We start from the raw sequence: 21,687 nt of genomic DNA, 5'->3' as shown, positions 1-21,687 counted from the left end.
TCACTGGCACTAATCAGCAAAAACATACCAGTGAAAGAAAAAAATCCCTGATGAAGTTATTACGAGATCCAAATATCTGGAAAGCCACTGGCCAAGACAAGATTCAAGGATACAAATTGAAGAAATTCGCTTGGATGGCAGGTTATTATATAACTGATAGACTGCTTCAATCCAATCTCAAACCTAATAACCAAACGCTACTCTACCATTATGATCAAGGACAATAAGAAAGGCCCAAAAGTGGCCAATTATGTAGCACAAACATGCCTAGTATTGTGTGGAAGTTAGTAAATAGCGTTTTGCCTTTATTCGGTTTAACGCTACTACTAACACATTATTGGCTATATAAGGCAGAGCAAAGGAGAGCCGGTGCCTTACAAAGGCCATTGAGACTTAAATTACGAGTCCGACTCCCTACCATATGAGCTAACGCGGCTTCGTACTAACTAATGCTTATATGTGAACATCTAAACAACAACACCCAACGTACAGAGGAGACGATATACCGGCAATAGCGGTTAAGAAAATCAAGGACCAATAGATAAGTGACAAGATGATGTTCCAGAATTGACGAAGATGCAGACATGGCTCTGTTTAACAAGTGTTAATGCCATAAATGACCTTGTAACACTATACCGTGTTGGGAAATTTCCCAGAACTAGTTGATACAACCAGAAATATAGAGAGATTCGCTTAGAACAGACGGAATCTTGGAATACGCAATTAAAGATTCATTCGTAAGTTAAGTCAAAGATTTATATAGGCGCAATTCAAATGGGAGTTACACTTGTTTATGACATTGTTAAACCAGAATTCGATCACGTGAATTTAATATTTCTGGCAATGTTTCAAGAGTTTATTCAGCCAGTCAGTGACTGTACTTATGAGTTGTTTTTCTTTCTTTCTATTTGTGTGCAGCAACTTTTTGTTGTAATTTTCTCACTTGAACTGTAGTTATTTGTTCGGGGGTCAGTATATCACAAATGCCCATTCCATGTAAGGTTTCAGATTTAATGAGAGATTATAACGTGTGCTACTATGTGTGTGTATGTGTGCGTCTATTAGAATGTATGTGTGTTTGCAATAAAGAGAAAGAAAGAAAGAAAGAAAGAAAGAAAGAAAGAAAGAAAGAAAGAAAGAAAATAGAAATACAAAACATTAATCAACACCATTTTGCAAAATCGACATTTAAAAAAAAATATTCAATTTAACTTTAATTAATAAAGAGGAAGAATTAGGACTTGACCCTTACTTTCTATGTACAAATACTATATATTAGACATAATCATACTTACAAGGTTAACAACGCTGTAAATGGAAAAGTAGATTTCCAATCATATGTTACAGTGTCATTTACCCATCGATGTACGCTACGTATCAGGGCTAGGGAAAATAGATGACCATAATGTTTACAAAACCAATTTTCTATTTTGTCATCATTATCAGTGAAACCACTTCCAAGATAAGCTAGCACATTGTTCTAAGCGAAATCCAAGAGTACGTTGACGAATAAAATTAACACAATATTGTACACATACAATGGATCCTCAGTATTGCAATATCACACTATTGGATTGAGTGTATAAAGTAATACTCCAGAATCAAAATAGTCCACACCATTCGTTGGAAAAGTAGATGACTACCCAGTGGGTTCTTGGTCGATGACAGTCATCAGTGTTGATGACAAAAGCTCCAACGTTGTTCTGTTTCCGATGAAATGATGCATCTTAAAACTCCGCTTGATTCTAAGAAGCTTTGTACAGATGTTAGAAGGTAATGAAGTTCCCATATAGTCATTGTTCACATGTAATAATAAGTCCAGAGTTCAAGCTAGAGTTTTACCTTGCTAATACCTTTCAAATAATTCGATGAGTGGGAAGTCTTCAATTATATGTCGTGTTGCTTATGACTATGATGATCAGTTTAACAGTCATAACAAAGTTCTATGGTGTGAAGTTTAATTCTTTACGACAGGTGACAAGCACAACATCAGACTTCGTGTCGTTCTTGTTCTGACCATCTTTACATCATGACTGACTACTTCTTTACTAGTGGTATGTGGCTGCTATTAATCTGGTTAGAAAACATCCTCGTCCCCTATCGCCACAAGTTCCTGATTCACGTTTTAATAGTACGATTACTACTCTCAAAATACTGATTTCCAAAGCATTGTCATTCTTCATACAAGATGACGTTTGCTATGTTCGCCAGAGACAGAGCAAACCGAACTAAACAAAAAGAGAGTCCTTTTTCTTCTTGGGAAGAAGGTTTATTTGGTCGCTGACGATGATGGTGTGTACTGTGTTACGTATTTGTTTCAGAAGGAAAAAATTTAAGTGAATCGCCTCCAAGAAGTCTTCTTCATTATACTTGAGTTCGAGTCCAGTAATTAATACAGGTAATAATTGTGTTCTCAATGGACCAAATGTTGCTAGTTCTTCTTTGAACAAACCACTTCGTAATACACATGTTCTGCCTTTTTTGGCTGCAGAAGAAGCAGCTAGAACAGGAGAAGACGTCGACGTAGAAGAAGGAGCGGGGTTTTCTTAAGTTTATGCGTGTTCTTGCAGCAGTACCTCTCTTTCTTGAACGGGAAATTGTTTGTATAAAACTGATATACCTCTCTTTTTGGTGGTCTGTCGCTTACACTGTTTGGCATCGGCATTAGGATTCCAATTTAAACGTGAGTGAAACATTACACGCACTGAAGATCCACTTTCACCTAGTTTCATTATGATTTGCTTTGTGGTCTGTGTATTTATTCTTGGATCAGTCAGCAGCTGTGGCGAAACACCTTTTGTTTTTCCAAACAAAAAGTTTTGTTTGATGTGGAATGTGAATGAAAATGAAGTCTTGCAGCAAAATTGTCACTCTTTCAAAGTAAAACATCTTAGTACTTCTTTGAGATCAGCTTCTAACAATTGTGCACGTACTTGTCAATTAATTTTGCGACTGATAACATGCGGTACAAGAATCGATTTGGCAATATTATAAGACTGAAGGGAAATCATATTGAGCAATATTAGAATGAAAATTAGCAAATGACATTTTCATTGTCATTGTTAGACAAAAACGGGGAGGGTGATGTGCAAATGACTAAAACTCCTTCTTAGCACCAATTGTGAAACATTCGTACAAAATATAAAATAATTGGGAGTAGTATTTTTTATTTTTTTTAAATTGCTTAGTAAATAAGTATGTGGCTAATGAGTGGCACCATCATAAACATAATTAGTCAAGGTAATCTTGTTTGACAAATATTTAATCTTGCGATTAGCCTCTTTGAATTTTACATAACACCACATACTATATACATAGATAATGGTGGTACAATGAGGTTTATTTTGCTGAAATAATTTTTGATTATTATATTTAATACAAGCATAAGATTCGTACTCTTTTCGTCTAAACCAAAATTATTTCTTCTTCGTTTTCTCCTAACATGTCACCAAAGATGACACGATTCGTCTGACTAAAGCCAGATACGATCCCATAGTCTTCAACAGAAATTCCTTCTACAGACTAAATGGATTCTCAATGGCTTTCTTTCAGTAGTGTGTAAGCCGTTTCCCAGTCTTTGTAACACCTAACGATAAGTTTTGAAGGACTATTGATCAGTTCAAATACGTTTTCGTTCACACCATTACAAAGATACAGTACTTAGTAACTTTGACTATCTGACTTCTCGCCAATCACTTCGAGAACGGACGATCCAGCCATAACATTTCAACTTGTGTTTAGAATATTCACCTTTCAAAACACAAAATTCATTTTTCTCTTTCATTGTCTTTCTTTCATCAGTCACATGCCATATCTTTTACATAGTCGACTACCTCTTGTTTTTATGCGTCGAAACCACAACTGTTCCAGTAACGTACCTCCTTCCATTCGTATATCTGTTGGTATATCCATCATGCTATAAACATACACGCTTATTGGTAAGGACGAAGAGTACATTTTTTAAAACTTGATTTTTAGCTTGATACTGTTCATTCGATTCCTGTTAACAATGAGTCAAAAAATAAGACCATAACAGCAACAGCTGATTTCTCTGAAGGAACCTCAGACCTGAAGTCATTAAATTTCATCGTGTACGTATAAGACGTCATTCTAAATTTTCTCGAAGTCACTGTTTGTGTGATTTGAATGTGAATATAATCTTCAGGGACTAATGAATGATTTTCTTTATTGGACGAACTTTGGTCTGACGATCTTGTGGACAAAAAGGTATATGACATTGGATATTTCTGTGTAGAATTCATCTTTCAAAGTCAGAAAATCAGCATCTGCAATCGCAATGATCTTGACGTCTTGGAATTTTATTTATGTTGGAGACCGATTTGTACGGTAAGATGGTGCAACCGGGAAGTCGTATTCGTTTGGCGTAGACGATCTGATTCGACTAACAATTTGATAATTTGACAACGTTTAATTTTGTGAGGACCGATTGATTTTACACAAAAGTCTTGATATTTACTTATCTTTAAATCTTCTTTAAGAAGTCAAAGTTCATCTGCCTGGAACGATAGTTTAATGTCAGTCCTTTCACTTTACATTTTGTATTGTGTTCTCCTTGCTTGTTGCTATACTGGTAGCCGTAATATTTAGGTCCATCAGTGGCAAAATTCAAAGTAAACTCTTCAGAATGTTCATAGGTGCAAGCTCTTACACATTCGTCATTGATGTGTGGGTGAGAGAATACAGGTCCATTAATGTGCATGCAACTATCCGTATCGAATTATAGAACTCTGTCTCCTAAAGATTCCAAAACAGAGTCAAATTTTAAACCGGCACTAGCTTTCATGTACCCCGCAAGGATGATATTGCTAAACTAGCAGGTAGTGCACACTCAAGAATTCTTCATAAGTCGCCAAAATCAAATCTTTTCAAGAGCAAAATTTGTTTTCTTTTATCTTGGATGAATTGTTTGTATTCACGTGGATGTACAAGTATTCCATCTTTGAAAATTTGAGAGTCTGCGATAGTTTTCCCCGCAAAGAATTCAGCATGACTTTTGCAAACGATCGTTATCCTTTGTTCTTTTCCACAAGTTTGAAAAGTGATTCCTTCTAAGGATTGATACGGTTCTTTGAATTCGTCTTTAAAATATGAAGAATAGTCACTAACTTCTTGCTTCGAGTTTAGAAATGTGTTGACCTTGCCTGAAAAAAATCCCCTTTCACTAGAGTCGTCTCCACTGTGTTGGCATTGCTCTGTGGTAAGAAAGTGTACAGTTTCGTACAGTTTAAACGGTTGTTGTCCACTATCAAGAGCATAGAGCAATTCAGCACACACCAATGTTCCTGTCAAAGCGCATTCTTGGTCTTCGTGGCCATTTGATTGGTCTTCATTGCAGGTTTCAGCACACATGCGGCATGAAGGAAACAATCGTTTTCCGTTGCCATGATGTGGTAAAACAAGATGGTGCAAGTTTGTCGTTGGCCAACCTTGACATCTGATATCTAATGAAACCTTCGTATCGACGAATGTGTTGTACGTCAGTGTTTTCCGTCAACTTTGAGTGTAACCGATGGAGAATACAGCATTCTTGCACATCCGAGGATATGTGTGATCTCTCCACACATACACAGATAGATAGATAGATAGATAGATAGATAGATAGATAGATATAATGATGACCATCTCTCTCTCTCTCTCTCTCTCTCTCTCTCTCATGCGTAATGTCAATTTCCTTTCTCTTTCTTTGTCACACAACCAGATTATGATATATCATCTTTACATACTTCTAGTTTGAAAGTTATGAAACTTGAACAAAATCACTATGCATATATAGAGACACTGAAGAAAAAAAAAAAAATGAAAGGACACTCCTTGGCCGTCCTTTATAAATTCGACAACAAAACCTAAATTGTAAAACTCGCCGATCTGAAAACCTTAGATTTCTGTTAAAAGTCAGAAAAACATTTTCCGCCTATAACATGCTACACTGTTACATTTTCAGAGAGTCTGATCTTGTGAAAACCTATAAGCCCATTTTTAGACATTAAATCTTGATGGTATACAAAGTATCTTCTATTTTTGTGTAACTTATCTATCTGTCTATTGACTCTACATTCCTCTCGCTCTCACTCTCTCTCTCTCTCTCTCCGGAGTAATGTTAATGTCTCCCACCGTCCCTCTCACTATAGCATACTATTAACAGTAAAAGTGGTTTCATTATAGTGATCAGGGCAGACAAGATTTGGGGGGGGGGGGGCAACCAGAGATATATACCCGTAGTATGAACCGATAAGGGAGCACGGGCCGAACAACAATTTAATTTTTTTATAAAAGAACAAATCTTTTTGAACAAGAGCTAGGAGAGACCCGGGTGTTTCTTACCCCAGGGCCCGTGATTGCTCACTACGGCCCTGATGGTGATTGGGTGTCTAGCTTTACTTTACAACGTTGTCAACCTCACAAATGTGTTTAGGCTTAATATTGATAAAAGAGTGATGTTAAAAAAATGGTGTTCACTAGTGTTTTGCATCTCTCTCTCTCTCTCTCTCTCTCTCTCTCTAAAACTGCAACCTTAGATGAAACGGCAATTTGATTACACACTAACTACTGAAGGAACAGATCCAGTTTTAGTGAATGCTTTAAAATCAATGACTATAACAATAACAACAAATCCTCATTAAGCACTCTGGTTGAGTGGCTGAATAAAATGTTGCAATATTACCAGAAATCTTTTATTTACCGGACTAAATTCTAGTTTGACAATGTCACCAACAATTTTTTCAACTCTGGTATGGATAGCGCCTTGGTGAAATTTTACTTAGACTACGGTAAACGCGCACTTACAAACCAAATCTGGAACACGTCTAAAATCCTGCTTGACATGGTTTTTAGAAATGATGAATGAAGATTTCCTAACCTTTCATTTTTAACATTTGTTTCCAACAGAATTTGCTTCAGCTGATACCAGTATCGATTGGCTGTGCTTAGCCTTCATATATTATTGGCAGTGCAAGTTTACAACGCAAAGTCCATTACATGTTAGGCCCCCCTCCCCAAAGTGTACAGACCAAACTATAAGGACGGTCCAGCCATTAACAGAAAGCTTAATACTGTTGATCTTATAGTAATAGGATTTTAAATGTTAAACTGAATACAGATACTGATATTTAAGATACGTGACTTCAAGAAAATAGCACTAGACTTTAACATTGTCAGCAGTGATGAAATATATCTGTTTAAGCAGGCGAGTCAGGTAGGAATTATCTCAACAAAATAGGGCCTGAGAAAATATTAAAACACGAATCTAGCCTACAAAGACTAATAAAATTTTCTTATGTAGAACGAGTACCAAGGAATAGCTGGGACAGGGATGGATAAATTGCCGAACGGACAGACGAAAGAACTGTCAGAGAGGCTGATACACAAATGAAACGACAATATGCCCGCTCTTCCATGAAGTGCGGGGATAAAACAATATTACAAGCAGTTAATGAGGAGAAGCAATGACAAACTTCAATCGGAAAGTTTTCTTCTTTTGTATAATATTTCAAGTTTTCATACAATTGTGTTGGAGAAGAAAAGTAAAAACTTGTTACACATCTACACCAGCCACACGTCTAGCTTGCAAATTTTGAATTAAATCTTCCACTTAAATCCTCAAAGCAGTATGAGGAGAAACAATTACGAACTCGAGTCCAAAATACAAACTTTCTGTGATAATTTTCAATACATTTTCTCAAATGTGGACCTACGGAAAAGAAAAAATCTTCTTGAGCATCTATCTACACCAACTACATATCTATCAAGCCTACACAAATTTCAATAAATTTCTCCAACCAGCAAATAAGGAGAAGAAACGACGAGCTGAATTCCCCAAATACATCTTGTTTTACAAGCTTTCAAGTACTTTCCACAAAAATGGACAATAGGGAAAGAGTAAAGCCTTACTGCGCATCTACAGCAAGCACATATTCAATTTATACAGTTTTAATCTGATGTGAGCTGCGAAGTGAGGACAGACTGAATTCATAAAATAAACATTCAGATCATATTGTTAAGATGATCCCCAAAATACAGTCATAGCAAAATAAGTAAAACATTTGTGTATATCTACACCAACACATACATGGCCTACCTGGTTTCATTAAAAGTGTGAAAGCGGTGTGGAGGATAATCAATGACTCGTTTTGTCACGAACGAATAAATGGTCGACCTGAAAGGCAGGCGGATGCATAGAGGCAACTCCAATAGCCATGCTGTTAGCAGACGTGCGAGGACAATGGTAATATTAGTAGTAGTTGTTTTACCTAAAGCCATGAACGGCGTTTGGGGGTGGCAAGTGGGGCGACCGCCCCAGGTCCCGCTCTTCAGGGGGCTACGCGCTTCGGGCCTAAGGTCATCCTTATAAGTTTGTCAAGCTATATTCTCCGGATTTTTTTTATGAATAATGAAAAAACTAAATTCGTGCGCCAAATCGCGAAAGTTGATCTAGTCTAGACATAATCAGTATTTGCAGCAGCCTGAAGCAGCAGTACTTGTAGTAATGCATCTCTTGATCTTTAAATACATTCTTTAATATTTCACAAGTCTGCTTGGAGAGATTTGCCCATGACAATGGAATAAGGAAAATCTTATGTACCTTGACAACAACGTTCAATCATAGTTCCGCTAATTGATAACTGCTTTGAATTTCATTTTTTTATATAAAAAGACATGCATTTAATGGATCAGGAGAGATTAGCCAGTAGAATATTCCCCGTGTTAAAAATAAAACAATGAAAGCAATTTTTATATTGACGATGATAAAACATAGAAAAACCCACCCCAGTAGGATTTATACTAACCCCTTCAGAAGATCCCGATAGAAGCTTCTCGATCGTCTTCATGGCTGACTGGGACACATCACTTGCATGTTTACTAGATTCCTAATCAGTACAAATAATACCTATTAATACCATTAGCAATAGTAGACAACTACCAGCATATAACAAAAATCAAATCAGTCACAAGTGGGGTTTAATCGTAAAATTAAAATACATCAAAATTCATGAATAACATGATCTAAAGAGGTATAATACCTAAAAGAGTAACAAGAACGATACATTATATTATCACCCAGTGCTAAATAGTCCTCTATGAAGAAAAATTGTAATGTTGTGCAGCAACCAACTGGCTTCTTTCAGTTAGATTAACCTTAACCTTTACCCTTTAAACCCCGAAATCAACAGGCTTCTTCCTTTTCAGTCTTAGCTAGAAGAAAAGTTTGGTAGAAATACGTTTAGTGTGTGTGTGTGTGTGTGTGTGTGTGTGTGTGTGTGAGAGAGAGAGAGATTTGGATTATTAACGTACCTTTAACAATTTTAGTCATACCGCTACGAAGTCTGCAGTGTTGCAATTTATAGTGATGTCTGACACTGGAGCATTTTGCCGCAGACATATAGCATCATGTCCCACGCCAGGCCGACCAGTTCTAACAATAACCACTTAATGCTGAGCGCTAAGAGAGGCAGCTGCAAGTACCATTTTATGTGTTTTTGGTATGGCTCGGCCGGGGTTCGAACAAACGACCACATTCAAACCACTTAAGCTACCAGAGCGGTTGATACGTTAAGTAGATATAGTGCAATTTTGCGGAAACACTTGTTTTATTGTTTCAATCATAGTGATCTCAACTTTTCAGGTAGCCGTAGATGCTGGCAAACTCAAGATATTGTGAGGAAAACATTATTTTCTTTCTGTAAGAACTTTGACCTTTAGACCATGAAATCGAGATATTTCCTTAACCCAGTAGATAGATATCCACAAAGTGTGATTACTGTAGATGGTGGAAAACTCAATTTATTGTACGGAAAACATTGGTCTTATTGCAGACACAGTAACCTTCACCTTTGAGCTTTTAAGTCTGAAATTAAGAGGATTGTTTCTTACCCCATTTGCAAGCCATTCGCAAAGTAAGGTAAGTGTAGATTGTGGACAACTAAAGTTATTGTGCAGAAACTGATTGGTAATAGACAGGCGGACGAACGTCGTAACATAATACGCTCCGCTTTATGACAGACGTATCAAAAAGATTGTATAACGTTTTTCTCTTGACATGAAAACTGCATACATTTTATTTTTTAAGCTGTCAGTGTAGATGGTAAACGTTAGATATATCTACTTACCCACAGAATCTTAAGCAGCAGTTCTATTGCACCTTTGTCATCCAAATGAAAGGTTTCGGTGAGAACTTCGAATGCGTCTGTCCATTCGTTGTCATACAGCTCGAAATATATTTCTCCAAGCTTACTAGGTCTGTTCTGGTCACTCAGATCAGTAATACTGGGGTTTCCCTCAGACATTTGCTGCCCCATCTGACGACTTAGTCTGCATTTTACGAAACATAATCACTTCTTTATTTTATTATCTCTTCAATACGGGTGTAGCTTTACTTGCAGTTACATGTATATTAAAACTTTCATAAAAACTACATTTTAAAGTCTGAAAAGATTCAAATATCGATATCAGTCAGTCAAGTAAAAGTAAATGAAGGGTGGAACACACTATTAAAGGCTGATAACTGATTTTGGTCTGTCCGTTGCCGTCTCTCTATAGATGTATTCAATTTTCTGAATTCAAGAGCAGAATATATTTATATTGAAACCGCTTTGCCATTTTCCTGTAACTGCACCCAATTGTAAACTCCATGTTAGATTTTTGCACACAAAAATATATGTACAGATTCAATGTTCTACCTAACTTTAGTTTTCATACCGATGAAAAACATGTGCAAGATTCAATTTGTACTTGATTCCAACTCTCACATCTATCAAAACAAAAGTAATAACATCATGCTCTCTTTTATGTAAGTAAACAAGGAAGGAAGGAAGGCAGTACTTGCATACCTGAGTTTAGTTAGTGTTTGTCATATTGTTTTAAAACTGTAAATACAAAATACGCAGAAAAGTAGCATCCACCTGCAGGTCACCTAAGTCACGTTTAGTGGATATAAATATTGGAAGAATGTTATATTCCAAAATTATGACGTCTCACCCCATCCTCCCCAATGAAGGAAACATCATAGAAAACACCTTAGACACAAGTGTACGGTTGGCCGGTCCATATTGTAGACCCAAGGCTCCATATAAATGTTTAACACGAACAGGTCCAAAGTTTGATAGTTCCATGCGTCGAGTCAGAATTCCTAAATAAATCAATGTCATGTATTTGCTACTTTCCTTGTTAACCATTCATTTGTCTGCTATCAAGTTACAAAACTGTAGACACCACATCTATGCAAAATCGCTAAATAGAGACCGGATGAGCAAAGTGACATGTAACGCTGACTTGTCTTAAATGAAATATTGCGAAGTTTATTGGTCTTTTCAAGTACAACATTTAAATCCAACCTGGATTACGAAAGATATGACCCAAATGTGGCCCCGTCTATGGAGCGGCAAAATGTCTACGTTTCCACGGGCTTTCGGAAAGATCTGATATAACATTCATAAAACTTCTCAACTTCAGAACTTAACCACAAGAAAAAAACGTGCACTGTTGTGGAGGTTCTGCAAATTTCTTATTCAATAACACGTGCAAAAAAACGCTAGACACCTTTAGTGTATAAGGGGCGATTAATGGGGACAAGAACTACGGTGGCTCAGTGGTAAACGTGTTGGACTCTTAACACCAAGGGTGTGGTTTGGCATCGTACCATTGTATCAGCCGGGTCAAAAACCGTGTCGCATCCTTATGCAAGACACTCTACACTAATTGCCTCTGCAATAAAATACCTCTGTGTGTGTGTGTGTGTGTGTGTGAGAGAGAGAGAGAGAGAGAGAGAGCGCGCAAAAACAACAAACATCAAACCTGATTAAATGAGAGTAACCAATGACGTTATAGAGCGTATGGTTTGAAATGGAACAAAGTTCGTACTTTCCTCTACACTGGTCATACAGAGAGAATGATTGGGATGCATAGAATTTAAACCTTCATCCAAGAACTTGGAGTTTTTTACTATCCCATTCCAACTTTGAATATAAAATTTCAGGTTGTAGTTTTTTTTTTTTTTTTTTTTGTTGTACGGGTAGCATGAACGGAGCATGCCATGAAAATATGTTGCAGTCAAAGAAGAGTCTTCAATTCTCCTCCCTATCAACAAGTCAGCTTTTTCTACAGATTTTACGGGCAAGTACATTCAAACACATTTCGCCTAATGTAATATATATTTTGTGACGCAGTTTTGTTTTCTTTGCATTTCTTTTTTACTCCGACTCGGGTTTTTTAAGCATTCAACCATGACGACAAAAATGACAACACTCTCAAAAAGTATTCAATAGATAGAATACTGAATTCCGAGTCTAATAAGCGGGCAGGAGATATTTAATTTGGGGGGAATGATGGGGTAACGGGGTGGGGGTGATCAGGTTGTATGACTTTAGTTTTCACCCTGCCCCCGTCCCCCATATAATATGGATCCCCGTGTCACAGCTGTATAAAATACGCAAATGTCTTCATAACACTTAGTACTGTATCATAAATGAGGACAATCACCAGTCCACATCAAGTATGGAATTGCCCATATCAAGATATTGATCATGATATTGTACTAATAGAGTAGTATACATTATGTGCTCCCTTTCAAACCAATAAAACGAAATATTATATGAATAAATATATCAAGGTGTAAGTTGGCAATGTAAAAAAAAAACAGCTAACATGATCTAGACCAATTTTTTTTTAAATTTGCAATTTACAAATTGTAATGTTTCAATTTTATAAATACCTAATAGCTATCAACGACAAGGTCACACTCTGACCACAGTAATGATAATGCTTGCGTAATAGAAGATATTGGCATCATCAAACGTTAATTTACCTTGTCAATGCGTCATCCTTTACTTTTTGAACTTCTTCCATTGCCTTTTGTTGTGTTTGAAGTCGTTTCTCCTTTGATTCCAAGTCATTCATACACTCTTTAAGCTTTTGATTTAAAGCTTTCAGGCTTTTGTCGCCAGATTCAACATGCTGCTGAAGGAGAACTAGTTCTTTCTTCTGCTCTAAAGATGTCTGTTCCGTCGTCTTGAGTTGAGCTGTTACATTTTTTAACTTGTCTTCAAATTCCAATTTCTCTGCGATTTGATTCGTAAACTTATCATATTTCTCTTTTAAGTCCTTGTATTTCGTCTCCCAGTCTACGTTCTCAATCCATCTTGCACTGGCTACTTGTCCATTTTGCCCATTCTTCAGATCGCGTGGAACTGTACTCTGCAACAGTTAAGCATCAAGTTGTAATTAAGAACCTACATGGAAAACAATGTCGTCATTGTTTTCCGTGAAGGTTCATAATTACAACTTGTGCGCTGCTTCATATAGATAGAATATCCATAAAAAATATTCAAATCGTTATGGCATTCATTCTATTTCTACATCATGAATATTAGTCCGATTTTTGTAACAATAAAGACAGCACATTTGCAACGTATATTTTTGTGTGTGCTTTATTTCAGATGACTATTATGTTTGGGACTAACAGTTTCATGATGTTCATAATATAAAACTGAAAGACCAGAGAGGATTAAAGGAATAATATCGGTAAAATTATCATATCGGATTATATTGCCAATTTTGAACGTGGTAATACATGTTAAAAACGGCAGAACGAAAAGCAAAGAACATATGGCTGTAACTGGATTTTCTTAAATGCATGTATAGTTCCCTAACCCTTTGTCTAGTACACACCTGCCATTTGCGATCTGTATTCTATATAAATGACACAACGTAAGAAACATTATTATACTGATTCAACTCTCTTAAAGTTCAAATTAGCTCTCTGTCTGCTTTATTTGTATCTACATACTACTACTACTGCTACTACTACCACTATTAATAATAATAATAATACAGCACATGTGCCAATTGTTTTTACATCTCCATTTATAGCTTTATTTCTAGATTTTAGTGATTAGCTGTTTGATTATGGGAAATCGATGCTGCGGAGATATCTCGCAGCCCGAGTAATTAGCCAATTGCTAGGATTGTTGTTGTTGTGTGGTTTAACGCCATTTTTCAGCACACGATAGGCTATACATGGCGGCCAGTATTAATGGTGGAGGAAGAACCCAGGAAAACCCCGGAAAGAACCACCGACCTACGAGAAGCTACTGGCAAACTTTCTCACATACCCACATTGGCCGAATCCGAGACTCGAACCCACGCAGACAGAGGTGAGATGGCAATGATCCGTAACGGAGAGCGCTTTAGACCACTCGGCCACTCGGGGCCACCGCCAACTGCTAGGAAGAGAAGTCATAATGTACAATGTTTACGAGTCTTTACGATGGCGTGGATTAGTTTCGTATCTTGAGAGGGGCCAGAGCAGGATAAAATATTTCCGGTTGGTATGGAGCCAAGTAGTTCCTATCTTACCTTAGAGGTGTTTGACCTAGTGATTAGAGCGTCCGCCTCGGATGCGGGATGTCGCGGGTTCGAACCCCAGCCGACATGCTACATGTCTGAGGCACGATGCCCCAGTACAAGACATCACCATAAACTGTCACACTGCAGCCATCGTAGCGATATGACTGAAATATTGTTAAGGCTACGTTGAAAATCCAAAACACACACACACACACCTTAGAGGTGTTGATTGACTGTGCCTTTCAATGTGAAATTTCTTGACAGGGACTATACCGCTCCGGTGGCCTAGTGGTTAGAGCGTCCGCCCCGGACGCGGGAGGTCGTGGGTTAGAACCCCGGCCGAGTCATACCAAAGACTTCTAAAAATGGTACTAACAGCTGCCTCGCTTTGCACTCATCATTAAGAGGTTAGTGTTTGGACTGGCCGGCCTGGTTTCAGGATAATGTGACTGGGTGAGACATCATACTACATGTCTGTGGCATGATGACCAGTGCTAGACATCAATTTAAACTGTCACACTGCAGACATCATAGCGATATGACTGGAAAATTGTTAAAGCTACGTTAAAAACCTAAATCACACACACACACACACACACACACGACAGGGACTAACATTGTGCACTATGGAATAATTGGGAAGGAGTCATTCCTTTATTCTGAGATGTTTTTTATTGTCCCTGTGAAAGCAGTGTGGTGGAGGTGCATATGTGAAATGTGGTTCATGGTTGTTTTTTGACCGATCCTAGGATGGAATCGGGAAATAGTTCCCTGCATTGTGTGTTTCACTTGTTTTGTATTTCATGATGTTTAGTACTAACGTTAAGTTACGGATTGCTAACACGGAGAAGCCATGCAATTGTGAAGTTATAGTGGCGTTTTTTTGTTGTTAGTGAGTGATCAGAGAAATTATTTTTGTAGTTTCTGCACGTAATGGAATCTTCCAGTTGACAATGTTACCATGAAGTCCTTGGAAATAAGGAAAAACAGGGGGGCCTAACTCACACAGGAGTTTGATTCACTCGGTAGTGAGATGCCTTGTGTATAACAATAGCACTAACAACAGCAGCAAAAATAATAATAACAATAATAATAATAATAATAATAATAATAATAATAGTAATAATAATAATAATAATAAATGTACGCTTAAATATGCGTTTTGAGTCCATCATGTTCAACTCTTTTAATTTTAGTTCATTCTGTTGGCTGATCCAGTAGGTTTCTTTCTATTTCTAGTTTATGGACACCATTTTAATTATGGGTAAAACTGGGTCAATTAGATCTTTTGTTTTTCGTGTAATAATAATAATAATAAACTAATACAAACGTTTAATAAATCTATCTTGAACAGTTTAAGAGATTTGCTCTGGGAACAAAATGTTTATGGACAAATGGTCTGAAATAGCGATAGATATATCCCACCGAATTATAAGTGGATTATATGCATAACGGGTGGGCTTGGTGGGATCAAATCTGAACATCAACTGTTTTGTTTTAATGTGTCGCAGTGGCTCAGCGGTAGGTGTGCCTAACAAACAGTAGATTGTGAGTTCAAATTCAGCCTAGACCACCCCTGGTGTATCTTTAGGCAAGACATTTTATTTCAACGGCTTCTGCGCTACTTATTCGATTTGTCTTGTCTTTAGCTTGACAAACAGATTGCCTGCGAGGAACTACACTCAACTTACATTAAGTTGTCTACGCAATACACGTAAGTCCACCTTTTGAATCGTTTCTATTGCGTTGATAAAAGCGGAGATATCAACTTCAGACGAGCTCGTAGCTGGTGGGTCATTTCGTTTTAAGGGATCCTTCTCCGTAGCTCTCCTGTGAATGCAGATGAAAACTTCAAATTTAATGAATGTTTGGTAAGTGAGATGCTCGTACAACATGAAATAATCTTGAGAGAAAACTTGACGCTGTCGTGTTCCTAGTTTTACTGTACCGTTCTATGTGCGAATGGAAATGTGCAACCTTATATGCCTCCATGACAGAATTTGCAGGAGACACAACAGCCAGGTAAGTATATTAGTTACAATAAATACAATCAGAGTTTATTCATTTGGCATACTTGCTATCAAAAGCCGATTAATACCGTCTCGAATACTGTGTATTTTTCTAAATACGGAATATGACTTGCTCACTGTACTCGTGTTGCACTAGTCTAATAGACATGATATCATCTTTGTTAGCCAAATTTCCGATATGTTAGCCTATCTACATCTTGGACTAGCGTGATAAATTAGATTTCATGAGTTGCCTCATTTAATATGTAGCGAACTAACCAACAGCGTGTAACGGAGGTGCATTGTACATAGGCCGAAAATGATGAAGATATTTGACTTCAAAAGAATACGTTGAAAGTTTAACATCCAAAGTCTGACTACGTACCAGAAAGAAGCAATTACAGGTGTATTTGAGGGAAAGGATGTATATGTGCAAACACGGACCAGCAGTGGAAAACTGCTTATTTATAACTTCGCTTGTCTCGATTATGTTAGAACAGTGTTCAAATTTAAACATCTTGATTTTGATTGAATGCAGTGGTTTGCCACCACATCCAATGAAATTCACGGAGCCAAAGCACTACAATATCTGATCGATCAGTCAAGGTGTAGATTGGTTAATATATCGGAACCTTGGATGGCGAAATGACAGGTCATCGATTAAGCGTTACTTGGCCTGTTACACAAGTCTGGTTTAATTGTGAGGGAAGTTCTTGTGGTGGTAACTATGAAATGGGAAAAGTTTCATTGCAAGATAAATTTTAATCACATTGTTGAACTGTAATGTTTATTATCTTTAAAAGCAATACAGCTATTTTCACTATTAGCGCGCCAGCACTAGTAAGGAGCAAAATAACATGGAGAAAATAACATGGAGAGATATAGACTAGTACAATTTAGCACTAAAAAGACAATCACCGATAACGTCGTAATTCTAATGTAATTAGTACATACCTTGCAGATCCCGGTCTTTTAGTTTGACTGAGAGCTACATTCCTGATATTGCTACCCGACATTACTATAAAGAAAAACCAACTTTACATGAATAAAAATTTAAATACTTTAACTTGTATGGTATGGAGTATATATGTTGATAAAATCACACTAACAGCAGGTGACCATTAAACCGCACGTTGTAAGAAACTGTGATTTAAATCACCGCTATCTGACAAGTGAAAGAGGTCCCTAAACAACAACAACAATACTACTACTACTACTACTACTACTAACAATAATAATAATAATAATAATAATAAACTTTTTTAATGAGGATAACACATATGGTCATCAAAGACCCATCAGCCTCAATTTTAGTAACCGATTATGTTACCGAAAAAAATTAAAACAATTCACTTACACATACTCACGTATCCTCGCACACGTAGGCATAGGGATTTAAAATGAATTGATGTGTATAATTTTGCTGGTCAGAACATACATATATGAACAACATATTACAGACAGGTATACACACTTCTGCATATCCGAAGTCATATATACATACCAACATCGAATAAAAAGACACATATCATTTCTGGAAACAATGATAAAGGTCTCTATAGGGAGGCTTCTATATGTCACTCCAGCTGGTCAGGAAAGAATTTATTTAATGGTGTTTCAAATGAAGCAAGGGAATTTGAATTACATATCATCAGGGGCAATAAATTCCAAAAATGTAGATGCTGCTACAGTGAGTGAGCTTTTAATGGTTGACTTTCGACCACGTGATCTGGAGATAGTTGCTATCTGTTGATCGGAGATTACGCTCAGTATTTGATGATCTTAGTTCAAATAGGTTAGAGAAATAATCTGGAGAAAGATCGTGTAAAGACTTATATGTCATAATTCCTATAAATAAAGAATACATTTTTGTAATTGTAGCCATTGTCGACGTGAAAACAACACATATGAAGGAGTCATAACAAGAAGTTTCAGAATATTCAGGTGACCCGTTTCTGGAGTTTATCAATTCTGGATAGATTATAATTGGATGTGTTTCCCCATATAGTACAGCCGTATTGAATCCGTGGTAGCATATATCCCGAAAAAAAAGCTGAAAATATGGGAGGTAAAAATTTCGATGTTAATTTTAAAGGAGTTATTCTTTTGACTATCATTGCACAAATTCCATCTAAGATCTTGATCAATACTGATACCAAGAGGTTTGTGATTTTTAACACTAGACACGACTAAAACATTTTGTGTTGAAAGTAAATCCAAATTAGTCGTTAGGAGCTCTTTCTTGTGTTCCTTTGATGTTCTGCACATTTATATGAGACATTCACTATTATTATTCCAACAAAAAGCACAAGTAGTACATACAACCCACAACATTTTTTATATCTGAGGATGCATTGCAAAAGAAAAACAACGTCGTGAAAAATACTATTGATTACGTCGACTTATTATTTATACTTGCAAGGAGGGAAATGCATGAACATGTCATGACATGTTACCTCCATAACGAAAAAAGAGTACACAATTTTGAGAAGGAATCTTTGAGTTTAAAAGTAGGCATACTTCCTCTGATATGCAAATATGTATTCTCGGGTACATCAGTTCGGGTAAAATATATTAAAATAATGCGGTTCTATACAGTTTTTATTACATACCGCTCTCTTTATCCTCCACGGCCACCACCGTCTTAACTGGACGTGGAATTTAATTAGCGTGACTATAGTGCAAAGTCAAAGCGAATTGGGTACCAAAAATGGTTTTAAAAACTTTAAAATAAAGGAAGCGTTGCTTTATATTTTGTTTGCTTTAGTTCATGAAAATAAACAGTTAAGATTCTAATGAGGCACTAATATGTTTTTGACAGAGGCGAGTGACACACACGGACACGGACACCACCATTTGAGAGAGATCTGAATGACCTTTTAATGAATTGGCTGTGCGCACCGAATTTTTACAGTATATTTAAAATTATTAAATTGCATTTTGTCTCTCTTTCAATAATAAATCATCCGATCTTGCAGTAATAATATAGATAACGATGCCAGAGAGAGAGAGAGAGAGACAGACAGACAGACAGACAGACAGAGATAGAGACAGAGAGACAGAGAGAGAGAGGCACGTTTATGGAAAACTGGTGACAAAATAGGAAACCAAGTTCACTATCCCTCATTTTAAAATAAAAGAAAATTATGAAAATCTCCTAATTTTGAAACCTGGGATTGTATATTTCATTATTTCAAACACGTATTTTTTTATTATATTTTTTTTTATATTTCACAGAGCTAAATCTGTCTATACAGACTGAGCTTCAATTTTCAACAATGTATTTGTTTACAAAAAGATATATGATTCGAAATATGTGCACCCGAACATAGGTGTAAGGGGGGCACTTCATATTACTTATGTATTCGCACTGAAAGCGATTTATTATCATAACGTATATAAAGTGTAGTTACTTTCGAATTCTTCGTTTGAAAGTGGATATTAAGGTCCTATGTGAATTATACAGACACAAAAAAATCTTCATGTATATTTTAATACAAAGATTTTCAACGAACACGATTAGTTCTTCACTCAAACATTTACAATGCTATGAATTGACTCGTGTCGGTTTTAATTCAAAACCAGGCCCGAGGCATTTAACATTGCAAATGGGCCGCGAGTATGTACGGCCTCTCAATTCGTACTACAGTTTATCATGGTGTTAGAAAACGTAATCATAAATCACAAACTACATGTACAAGGGAATTTACATATATGATAATACCTGATTTTTCATCTGAATAGTTGACCTGTTTCTTCGTATGCAACAAGAAATTCACAAAAAGTCAAATCACAGTCGCAACCGTTGCCCCGATAACTTAGTAGGTTACATTTGAAACAGAGGCATTCCTTCAAAATGCAAATGAAAACCTAGGCACTAAATATAGTTAGGGTGTATTACTTCCTGCTTTGTAGTCAAGTACGCAAATTTAAATCAAGTACGTCAGCTATGGTAAGATTGTCACTTTAACTTGTCTTGATATTTTATTTCTGTAGTTTGACACAAATATGGTAAATTGAAACGACGGCTAGATTTTGTCTGAAACAAGTCGACCTGGACTTGACGTTCCGCATACCCCCACCCCAGTGACGCCGCTGGTTTATTATCATAGATAGGTAGGGCCACTCGGCCTGTTTGATAGAGAGGTTCTCAACAGGGTTTTGTTTGCTCAGAATTTGTGATTTTATGTAATGCTTATTTCAGTTTTCTCTGAGTTCCTTTTACTTGAAATTATTTTATGAGAAACCAGAAACAGATTTGTGATGTTAGTTGAGGGTGCTGCGGGCGTTCCTCCTCACAATCATTTCTAAAATTTAGCGTGAAAAAACCGAGGGCTTTACCATCTAGAATCAGTTTTCCTTACAGTTATGTTGTTAAAAGTGTGCCCTCGAAACGTTTAATGTCCGCGATTTTAATAATACTTTGCCCATAGGGAATTCAGTCCCAGACTCTTGGTTATCTGAATAGCCGCCCCACCCCATAATCCTCTCTCTCTCTCTCGATCGATAGTGTCTTGACTTGTATTGGATCCAGGAGTCAGATTGAAAGTACTAAACAGGAAGGATTCTCCAGAAAATTCACTTTAGACGAGTGATGAACTCGTAGCTAAGACTCTCTCTCTCTCTCTCTCTCAACCAAACTCGATCATATTGTGAAGCTCTTCTTTGTGAGCAGCTCCTGTGGCTTGATCGGTCCGAGACGGTGAATTTTTCTTTAAATATTGTTTGTCACTTGTCTGAGGTGGTTCTGCAGCATCGGAGTGGTATCCCTTTGTATTATAGTTTCTTTTGTTTGGAGGGCAGTACGGTGCATGATGTATTAAATTCATTATCTGGACATAGAACACAATTAATTTTACTATACGTTCTCTACATTTGTTTCTCAGTACTGACCTTTCCACTGTGTGACAATCAATACAAATCATATGTTAATCTAAAATACCTTCAAAGATGACTTCCAGTGAAGTTCTCTTCAAAGGTTGACCTGCTCTTTTTTAGATGCTGGACTGTCAACATAGCAGCATGTAAACAGAACACAGATTTCACTTCCGGATCATCACCAAGGCCTTATTACTCACTGTGCACTGTCGCCGAAATACACACAGACAACAACACCCTGAGCTCATATTCTCAAGAATAAACAATTACCTTTAAATCCCTACCAAAAAAGCATAAATAAAACTCTTATATCACCATGAAAATGAGAGAGGGAAAAATGTTCTTAAAATAGACTAGAACTACATTCGTGGGTACTGAACTGGAAGTATTAATTGTGACCCGATTCCTGACAGGGTTAGACAATTTTACCTCCAAGGACAAA

General features: G+C 36.9%; 1 protein-coding gene across 1 annotated transcript in view; it reads right to left on the bottom strand.

The window, feature by feature from the left end:
• LOC149798008 (uncharacterized) overlaps positions 1-20,228 on the bottom strand; it is a 30,282-nt gene extending 10,054 nt beyond the window's left edge. The window contains exons 1-6 of the mRNA XM_089963098.1: positions 20,092-20,228; positions 17,322-17,385; positions 16,050-16,188; positions 12,818-13,206; positions 10,125-10,326; positions 8,805-8,885 (exon numbers count right to left, since the gene is read on the bottom strand). Coding sequence (XP_089819224.1) covers positions 8,805-8,885; positions 10,125-10,326; positions 12,818-13,206; positions 16,050-16,188; positions 17,322-17,383 — 873 coding nt within the window. The 5' untranslated portion in view covers positions 17,384-17,385; positions 20,092-20,228. The remainder of the gene's footprint in view (positions 1-8,804; positions 8,886-10,124; positions 10,327-12,817; positions 13,207-16,049; positions 16,189-17,321; positions 17,386-20,091) is intronic.
• Positions 20,229-21,687: the final 1,459 nt, after the last annotated feature.

This window comes from Sinohyriopsis cumingii, chromosome 6, assembly GCF_028554795.1.
Source record: "Sinohyriopsis cumingii isolate HCF-2022 chromosome 6, ASM2855479v2, whole genome shotgun sequence".
Taxonomy (NCBI): Eukaryota; Metazoa; Mollusca; class Bivalvia; order Unionida; family Unionidae; genus Sinohyriopsis; species Sinohyriopsis cumingii.
The sequence above is the reverse complement of the archived record's forward strand: the minus strand, read 5'-3'. Positions and strand labels throughout refer to the sequence as shown.